Source organism: Halichoerus grypus, chromosome 3 (assembly GCF_964656455.1).
Source record: "Halichoerus grypus chromosome 3, mHalGry1.hap1.1, whole genome shotgun sequence".
In the NCBI taxonomy this organism is placed as follows: Eukaryota; Metazoa; Chordata; class Mammalia; order Carnivora; family Phocidae; genus Halichoerus; species Halichoerus grypus.
In genome coordinates this window covers 70,578,777-70,589,008 of record NC_135714.1, presented here as the reverse complement: position 1 = coordinate 70,589,008, position 10,232 = coordinate 70,578,777, and the positions used below count along the sequence as shown (strand labels likewise).

At 38.8% G+C, this 10,232-nt stretch overlaps 1 protein-coding gene and 1 non-coding gene across 2 annotated transcripts; both read right to left on the bottom strand.

Moving 5' to 3' along the window:
* Positions 1–1,241: 1,241 nt before the first annotated feature.
* Positions 1,242–6,307, bottom strand: DSPP (dentin sialophosphoprotein). The gene is made up of 4 exons (XM_036096784.2): positions 6,257–6,307; positions 5,045–5,128; positions 3,745–4,740; positions 1,242–3,065 (listed from the first exon to the last, which is right to left on the bottom strand). The coding sequence occupies exons 1-4, from the start codon at positions 6,305–6,307 to the stop codon at positions 1,242–1,244; spliced, it is 2,955 nt and encodes a 984-aa protein (XP_035952677.2).
* LOC118538669 (U6 spliceosomal RNA) lies at positions 5,899–6,006 on the bottom strand. Its single transcript, XR_004918720.1, has one exon. It is a non-coding gene; the product is annotated as a U6 spliceosomal RNA (small nuclear RNA).
* Positions 6,308–10,232: the final 3,925 nt, after the last annotated feature.

Here is a 10,232-nt window from a genome sequence, read left to right as displayed (position 1 = left end):
ACTCTCAAAAGTATACTAGTTTGGATAATAAATTTTACCTCCACCCTATTAAATATCACACTCTAGTTGCATACACCTTTAAAATCCTCATGTTCTAGGGTTTGGGCTCCATCTCAAAACTAAGAATTACCCTCATTCATGCAAAAGTGGAACAATCCATGCTCAGATTTTAGTTGCATTATATGACTCTCAAAAAAGAGTAATTTCCAAAGCATTACCTACCAGCAACAACAGTTGGCTTTATTAAAGAGATTAACAGTGAGAAGGGTGTCTCAGGGTCTGATTTGGAAGTTTCAGCATATGAGGGTTTAAAAGGGAAGTGTGAACCAAGTTTGACATAAGATGGAAAACAAATACCAGTTCCACATAACAGAGCTCTGAACATAGAGTTAAAAAAGTAAATCCCCCTTTAGAGTACTTCATTTATGTATCATTTGTTTATTAATATTTGGAAAGTGGCTATTGGAGGCAAGACACTGTAAGCACTGCATCAATTTTGTCAATAGTTTTAGGGACATTATGCTAAATTTCCAGTGCTTAGCAGGAATGTAATACTGTACATCAGATTTTGTTATTTAAACCAGCCTCTGAATTATTTTCTGACTAGCACTCTTTAAAATTTTTTCTAATTTGTAATTATTCAATAATTACAAAGATTATCCCCATGGTCCAGATAGGTTCAATCATTGCTGCATTTCTTTTTCATATTACAAGTTTATTTCTTCCTTAGAACAAGCAAATGAATCAGTAGCCAAGCTGGATATCATGGTAACAGCATCTTTTACTCAGCAGTAAGCCGATCATCTATCCAGAATGTATGATTACTGAACGATTAAGGCAATGCCACAGGTTGTTTATAAGATGTATTTACTTACTACATTCCCTAAAGCACTTGACATTTAAATCAGTTATCATATATTACGTGATTGCTTGAGGTTTCTGTGTAAAGTATTAAAGAATATTTTAATTGTCCCTTTTTATATTTAGATGTACACTTTTTAAAAATCTTTTCAGAATGTGTTTTAATATGCACATACCAAAGGTCCTGCATTCATATTCTCTCCTGAGGGTGTGGGTACTTGGTTCCAAATCTGGCAATTTGACTATTCCTCTCATTGTTTCTATGAATGTAGGCATCTTCTGCTTATGCCTCCCCTTTCTTTCCTTTCTTGGAAATCTTCATTTCCTATCAGTTATTCACTAGACTTCTCCAAAAAAAAAATCTTGTGGGTTTTTCTTTTCTAATCATCACTGGTTGAGTGATTACTGTCACTGCCTTCACTCTCACTCTCACTGTCACTTCCATTGTTGCCATTACCAGACTTGCTCTTGCTGTGACTCTTATCACTGTCAGATGCACTGTCACTGCTGTCATTGTCGCTACTGTCACTGCTGTCACTGTTGATACTGTCACTGCTATCACTGCTGTCGCTGCTGTCACTGTCGCTGCTGTTGCTGCTATCACTGCTGTCACTGTCGCTGCTATCACTGCTGTCACTGCTGTCGCTGCTGTTGCTGCTGTCGCTGTCACTACTGTCGCTGCTGTCGCTGCTGTCACTGTCGCTGCTATCACTGCTGTCGCTGCTGTCGCTGCTGTCACTGTCACTACTGTCGCTCTCGCTGCTGTCGCTGCTGTCACTGTCGCTGCTGTCACTGCTATCGCTGCTGTCACTGTCGCTGCTATCACTGCTGTCACTGCTGTCGCTGTCGCTGCTGTCACTGTCGCTGCTGTCGCTGTCGCTGCTGTCACTGCTGTCACTGCTGTCACTGTCGCTGCTGTTGCTGCTGTCGCTGCTGTCACTGTCGCTGCTGTCGCTGTCGCTGCTGTCATTGTTGCTGTCGCTGCTGTCACTGTCACTGCTGTCACTACTATCTGATTTGCTGTTGCTGCTGTCACTGCTGTCTGATGTACTGTCATTGTCACTGCTGTTGCTGTCACTGCTGTCACTATCTGATTTGCTGTTGCTGCTGTCACTGCTGTCTGATTTACTGTCACTGTCGCTGCTGTCACTACTGTCGCTGCTGTCACTACTGTCACTGCTGTCGCTATCACTGCTGTCGCTGTCACTGCTATCACTGTCTGACTTGCTGTCACTACTGTTGCTATCACTGCTGTCGCTGCTGTCACTGCTATCACTGCTGTCACTGCTGTCACTACTGTTGCTGCTATCACTACTTTCACTGCTGTCACTGCTGTCGCTATCACTGCTGTCGCTACTGTCACTGCTGTCGCTGTTGTCACTGCTGTTGCTGCTATCACTGCTGTCACTGCTGTCACTACTGTTGCTGCTATCACTTTCACTGCTGTCACTGCTGTCACTACTGTTGCTGCTATCACTACTTTCACTGCTGTCACTGCTGTCGCTATCACTGCTGTTGCTACTGTCACTGCTGTCGCTGTTGTCACTGCTGTTGCTGCTATCACTGCTGTCGCTGCTGTCACTACTATCACTGCTGTCGCTACTATCACTACTGTCACTGCTGTCATTACTGTCACTACTGTCACTACTGTCACTGCTGTCACTGCTGTCACTGCTGTTGCTACTGTCTGATTTATCTCTATTGCTCTCTGATTTGCCATTGTCATCGCTCCCGTTTCCATTGTCATTACTGTCACTATCATTAGCATCTGATGTGCTATCACTGTCATTATCACCTCCTCCATTTGAGTCACTGTCATTGCCGTTATCTTTTGATTCATCAGAGTTAAAACCAGTATCTCCTCGGCTATTGCTGTCATTGTCACCTTCAGAATCAGCATCATCATTGCCATTAGATTCATCACTGCTGTTGGGATCATCTCCTTGCATGGATTTGTCATCAAACTCATAGCTGTCATATCCATCACTGTTACTGTCACTACCTGTTTTGCTGTGTGCAACCTTATTTCCAGGTTCTGATTTCTGACCAGGTCCTTGTATGTCAGTCTCTCCTGGTGTCTTGACATTTCCTTTGCTCATGACCATTCCTTGTTGTCTTTTACTCTCTTTATCTTCACTGAATTTCCCAGCTTCTTTGGTAATATTGTTTCTGTTGCCACTACTGGGACCTTCCATTTCTATTCCCTGTGGAAAGATGGAGAAAAGAATGATTAGTTAGTGGATGGTATGCTGCAAAATTGCGTTGGTCTGAGGAAGACAGACTGGGGAATGTGACCAGAGAAACAGAAGTTCAGCTTCCAGTACTTCATAAACTTCTGTTTGTAAGAATGTGCTTTATTCACTTGAGAGAACTCCAGTGTTTAGGTTATATAACAACCCATCCACATTTTTAGTCAGTAGGAACTTGTGTGAACAGTTACATGGTATATCAGTTATTATAGAATTGTAACCAAATTTTCAGAAATGTCTGTTTTTAAAATTGTTCTGGGGGCACCTGTGTGGCTTAGTCAGTTAAGCATCTGGCTTTGGCTCAGGTCATAATCCCAGGGTCCTGAGATCAAGCCCCACATCAGGCTCCCTGCTCAGCGAGGAGCCTGCTTCTCCCTCTCCCTCTGCTGTATCACCCCCCACACACTTGTGCTCTCTCACTCTCATTCTCAAATAAATAAATAAATAATAAAATCTTCCTTAAAATTGTTCGGATCAGAGTTTAATAAGGACTCTAATTTTCCCATTAAATATTTGAGTAATTTAGGTGCACAAATAGATGAATGCTCATTATGATTTATTTTTGTGTTACCATCAGTGAATGGAGGGGGAGAATTTAAACTGCCATTGAAAGAAATCAGCTTCACAAACTAACCTTATCTTGGCTCTTCCCAGTAGCACCTGGCTCTGATTCATCAGTGATTTTCTTTTCCACAGCTTTGTTTTCTCTGTAATTGGGCTTTTGCATGTCCTCTGTTATTGGGCTATCTTTGTCTTTGGAAATACCATCAGAATCCTCCTCGCTTTTGGAGGTGTTGTCTCCATTGATGTCATGGGGATCTTCTTTGTCTTCAGGGTCATCACCTTCACTACTAATTGAATTTTGACCTAAACTATTATCATTGTCATCTTTTCCATGAGGCTGACCCTCTTGGCCCTTGCTGTTATCAGTGTCCTCTTTTCCATTCCCTGTTTCTTCACCTTCATTATCACCAGAGCCCTCATCTTCATCCTCCTCTGCTCCATTCCCACTAGGATTGCCATCAGAATTATCTAGGCCATCATCTTCTCCATTGCCAGCTCCACTTCCCCCTGGTGTTATTCCTGCCTCCTGATTCCCATTTCCCTCACTTTCTCTCTGAGATGTTACTTCACCTGTATCACCCTCATTTCTACAGGAATTCCTGTTTATTTCATCCTCATGGCTTGTACTGTTATTGCTTCCAGCTATTTGATGGTCATCTTCTTGGACAACAGTGTCATTCTCACTCTGACTTGCATCTCCAACATCTCCTCCATTGTTTAAATTATTATCAGTATTTCTATTAATATTGCTCCCATTTGCTATTCCAGCATTGTCGATGATACTTACTTGTCCCCTGATGCCATTTGCTGTGGCGCTACTTTCTTTTCCATGTATCCCATCATAACCATATGTTTCTAGTTTTCTTGTGACCCCATTTTGATCCTCACTATTCCCCTCGTCATTTACTAACATGGAATGTGTAGAAGAAATTTTCCCTCCTATTTCTACCCACTCAGAGCCATTTCTTTCTTCTTTGTAATCATCTTTGGTATATTGTTGCCTTCCTCTTTCATTTTCAGGGGGGACACCACTCTCTTTGGTGGTATCATTGGCATTTAACTCATCCTGGAAAAGAGAAACAATTCAAAATAATTGAAGTAAAACAAACTGAAAAGATAAGCATCAATTTTCTGGAAGTTAATAGAATTTAGGGGCATCTGGGTGGCTCAGTCAGTTAAGCATCTGCCACAGTCGATTAAGTGTCCTGGGATGGAGCCCCATGTCAGGCTCCCTGCTCAGCGAGGAGTCTGCTTCTCCCTCTGTCCCTCCCCCTGCTCTCTCTCATGTTCCCTCTCTCAAATAAATAAATAAATAATAAAAAAAAGAATTTAAAAACAGCTTAGAAACACATTTTATATCCTATACCTACCTGTATTGGCACTTTTGCTTTTTCTAGATTTAAATTTACAAATTTGTCAACAGCATGTCTCTCCAATGGCTTGATTTGAGGAACCTACCAAAATGAAAATATTGGAAATTTAAAACATTCTAATTTTGTGTACATGCATGCATGCACACATGCACGCATACATACAGACACACATTTTTCTCTAAATGAAAACATATATAATGCAAAGGCCAAAGTATGATCTAATAAAGCTTGTTACACAGCTTATGTAGAATTTAAACTGGGCATAGAGATACTTTTCACAATGGTATTACCAATTTTATTGATATTAACCAGACCATTTATCTCAAGGAGGATTGTCTTTTATAAAAATGAGGAGATAGACCTTTGGTGTTTCTGTACAAGCCTCCCACACTAGCACAAGACCCACCTTAAGTATAATCCTGGCCATACCCCTAAGAAAATAGCAGGTATCACCAGAGCCAGTGCAGAAACAAAACCAAGTAATTTGCTACTTCTGTCCTTCAGGAGTACATTTGAAATAGTTGAGAAAATTCTCACCTGCATAAATACCAAATTGTTCGATATTATGAAAGCATGCCAAAATGTTACCCATAGCAGGGTAACATAATTACAAATGGTTTAATTTTCCTAATTTTTTCTCTGTTGGTGTTTATCTGTATATTCCAAATTTTTCTCAATGAGCATTAAAAAAATAATTATCTGAGTGAAACATTTTCTCCTATGTTGAAAAAATCTTATTTTTTCCTACTTTCATTCCTTGAAAGTGTAGGCTTCATTGATATTATAATGAAATTCATAGGGCATGAGCAAAGATGGCTAAAGTCTCCATGGCTTTTGGGCATTAAATGTAAATTAATCTGAATGAATTTTAAAAATTTGTGTGTTATCCTTGTGCAGGGACCATGCTAATATTCTCTGTATTATTACAATTTTAGTATGTGTGCTGCCAGAGCAAACACAATCTGAATAAATTTTAAAAGTAATAATCCATCTGACAAGACATGAGTTTCAGTTAGAGGAATGGGAGCATGAATTGGAGTGCATATTTGGGTTTGTTGAGACCCCCAAAGAAATCTTGTAAAGTCTTTCATGCAAATCTAAATGTTTAGGCCCAGCTTATCTTCAAAGTCTTAAGGAAATATATATTATTTAATGTTAGGTTAAAAGAGATAACAAAGTGAGGAGATTTTCTGAGGAATACATACTTACTGGAATAGCCCATGATGCTGCCCAAATGCAAAAATATATAATTATCTTCATTTTCCTTAGGAATATTAATCAGTCTGTTTTAAAGAAGAAAGGACAGCACAAAATTACTTATAAAGCAAACGATGATAACCATGGTAAGGTATTATTTTGGTCAGTTAGCATTTGACTTTTTCCTGGGCAAGGAGTGTATATCCAACATGAGAAGAAGGCTGTCAAGACTCAGTGTTACAGAAGAAACACACTTTATATCTGTTTTATATGGAGTGCTCACAGACACGTACGGGGGCATCATCAGGCTCAGCACTGAGGTAACTAACCAGACTTTTTCTGCCTATGCCAATGAAGGGGCACAGCCATGTAGTTACAAAGGACACAACCATAACTTTGTCTTGCTATTCTTAATGGTGATAACATTTCTTCTGAATAATTTTAATCAAGTATTAACTAATTCTAGGATTATCGCTAAAAGATGAATCATTTATCATCCCCACCCCAAATCCGCACAAGTGGGCTGTGGGACACTGTAAAGGAAAGAAATTACTAGCATCAGGGAGCCTCGGCTAGTGGAAGGAACATGAAGTTTGGATTTAGAGACCAAGTTCAAGTTCTACCTCTGCTACTTAATATGTGAACTTGAGAAATTTAAGTAGTTTTATTAAGCCTTTGTTTCCTCCATCTGGGATAATAATACCTACACTTTGGGATTATCCCAGTTACCTTAGCAGAAGAATCTTCTCTGAGAAGCATTCTCTGACTCCTTGTCAAAGGCCATTTGGTGTCTCTATCCTTTTTACACCCAGCAGCTTCTGTAAACCTCACTGGTAGCATACTGCACTGTTTTAGCATAGCCTGATTACTTTTATGTTCCTCTGACCTACTGAGAGCTCTGAAGCCTAGGAGAATGTGTTGGTAATCACTATATTCGAATACATAGTACAGAAAGAGATGTTTTATGAATATTGTTGGTGAATAAATACGTATTATTATAAGCATAACTAGCAGTGTTCTGGGTATTTAGCAATCCCTTTATAAATGATAGCAATTATTATGTGGAGCTTCTAGAAACATGATCCTTTATTCCTGTTAGAATTCACATTCAGGGGGCGCCTGGGTGGCTCAGTCATTAAGCATCTGCCTTCTGCTCAGGTCATGATCCCAGGGTCCTGGGATCGAGCCCCACATCGGGCTCCCTGCTCCACGGGAGGCCTGCTTCTCCCTCTCCCACTCCCCCTGCTTGTGTTCCCTCTCTCGCTGTGTCTCTCTCTGTCAAATAAATAAATAAAATCTTAAAAAAAAAAAGAATTCACATTCAGAAATGGTATAATATATATTTTGATACATTGGAATAGACATTGTATAGTCCATGTGAATCAAAAATTTAAATTGCTATTACTGAAAATTGGATTTCTTGGCGTAATGATACTATTACCACAGAAAGGAAGAGTTTACTCCTATTTCATGAACTCCCACTGAGTTAACAGATTACAACAATGCATGTCATAAAATAGCTTTGATTGAATTTAATGTTGATAATGGAAACATAATAAAATCTTAGTGAATATCAACTGTCATAGAATTTTATTGGCATTTCCTCACAGAACAGAGGACATGTTTTCTGAGAGGAAAAAAAGGCTTACTTTTATGGCTATTCAGTAGAAAGCTAAGAATAGCTAGACTTCCTTCAAAAATCCTATAGATTAAAAATGAAGCTGAAGTGACCTCAGGATAAGTATAATGCAGAACTCTGGGGCATAGGTGTTGAAGGGCAGCTGCTTAGTAAGCAGGGGTTATACGGTACTTTGCAGTACCAAACCTAATTATTACATAAACTCTGCCAAAGGCTGGTCTACATTGATTTGGAGGAACTGTGGTATCCTAGAAATGTACCTGTAGTGAAGGTCATGGTTATACACATCCCGTTCTAAACTGTAATCCAGCAATCTGACTACTTTGGTTCTCTTTCATATCCACTCCAGAACAATTGCACAATGCACCATGATGCTTGCTACTGTATTCACAGGTAGGTAAATAGCTCAAAAGATTGTTATAGAAATAGCCCCAGTTTTGTCAGCCTGAAACCTCTTTCATTTTCTAAACCTGTTATGATATCATGAAACAGAAAAAATATGTAATAGAGGTCAGAATCTCCAGATAACCTAAGTAAAATTATTTTGTTCTAGCTTTCAAAACCCTCATGTCAGTAGGCAAAAAAAAAAAAAAAAATTGATCTTTTAGGATGAAGATTGATTTTTCAGGGACCAAAAAATTAAATGTAAACTGGGATGCAGCCATTCATTCAACATTTGAAGACCAAATGTGGACCAGATACTGAGTCCTGGAAATAGATATGAGCCCTACCCTCTTGGAGCTTAACTCTGAGGGGATTAGCCAGACTTTGAAGTAAATGTACCATAATGTGTTGAATAAAATTCCCAAATCCATGTTTATTTCCTGAGTCAGTATTTAAATGTCACTATTGTTACTCTTTGTTTCTTTACTTTTTTATTAAATGCCATCACATCTTATATTGCAATGGTAAGGCTAAAAAATGTCTTTAACTAGATTCAAGATTCTTAAAGATGGTCTTTGTAGATAAAAAATAACAGTAATGGAGCTATTGTGAATTATGTGTAAAATATTCTAATCACTCATTTCGTTAATATTTTAGATTTACAATATTTGCTTCATCTTACATATACTTTTCCTATTAGCAACTGATATTTTAACATAGTGGCTGTAAAAAAAAATTCCTATTCTTCAGTGATCCAATATTTTGCTAGATGGAATTAGCATCCCTTACCATATAATTTTCTGTTATCTTTTAAACACATAGTCTTGATTTGCCAAGTCAAAAGGGAAGGAAAAAAATCTAATCATAAGGGTTATTCACTTCTTAAAATCAAGTCAGCTTCTTCTCTGAAATTAAAATTTCTACAAGAATCAGTTGGTTCTGAGTAAAGAGGATGTTTCATCTTACCTTAAAAGCCTTCAAAGGGACTTGGAAAATCCAGGATTTCTCATCTTTCGCTTTGAAGACTGAGAGAGGCTCACTGTCCTGGACTTTTGCATGACAATTTTGTACCTGCTGAAATTTAAACTCAGTTTGATCATTTTCTCAACCAATCACTGTTTAGGATCCCTGATACGGGGTTATAAAGTGTCACCATGTCTATGGAGCACATAATAACTTCCCCCACTTCCTTCACATACTGACATGTATTTGCTCACGGAACCATTCGGTTCCAAGGGACTAGACTTACTTTCACTTAATTAAATAGCTCCTGTAAGGCTGTTTTGCATCTTAAATATAGAGAATCAGTATAGCATATCTGAAAAGAGCCACTTAAACTCTATCACCCTGACATTTCTTGTCTTAACTAAGGTTGACAATCTAAGAAAACTCTAGGTTTCTTTAGTAAATATGACTGCCTATTTAAGACTCCTATCATTCCTGAGGTAGGTATTAAAGTTTCTGTGCTATAATTCAAGAAACTGTCCACAGGCAACAGCCTGACATTGCCTGAGGGGTCTTTAGCATATATAAATAGTAACTCGCATGAAATCTCTCTGACCTAAATAAACAGTCATGTGAGGCTTAAAAATGTATCAGTTTAGTAGTATTCAAACTGAATTTTAAAAATAAATATTCAAGGGGCACCTGGGTGGCTCAGTTGTTAAGCATCTGCCTTCGGCTCAGGTCATGATCTCAGGGTCCTGGGATCAAGCCCCACATCGGGCTCCCTGCTCGGTGGGAAGTCTGCTTCTCCCTCTCCCACTCCCCCTGCTTGTGTTCCCTCTCTCACTGTGTCTCTCTCTGTCAAAAAAAAAAAAAAAATAGATATTCAAAATGCCAAAAGTTATTGTAAGATAGCTAGATGTGCAAAAGTGCATACAGACAATTGATTTAGCTCTCAATTATCTCTGTTATTTGTGTCAACTGTGAGGGACAAAATAGAAAACCAGACAGTATTTTTAG

Bases quoted from the DNA above. Each gene is read 5' to 3' on its own strand.
- DSPP (XM_036096784.2), bottom strand. From the start codon at position 6,307: ATGAAGATAATTATATATTTTTGCATTTGGGCAGCATCATGGGCTATT. The intron at 5,129-6,256 runs GTAAGTATGTAT...TCATTTTGGTAG, and splicing joins CAGCATCATGGGCTATTCCA to GTTCCTCAAATCAAGCCATT. The intron at 4,741-5,044 runs GTAGGTATAGGA...TCTCTTTTCCAG, and splicing joins AAGCAAAAGTGCCAATACAG to GATGAGTTAAATGCCAATGA.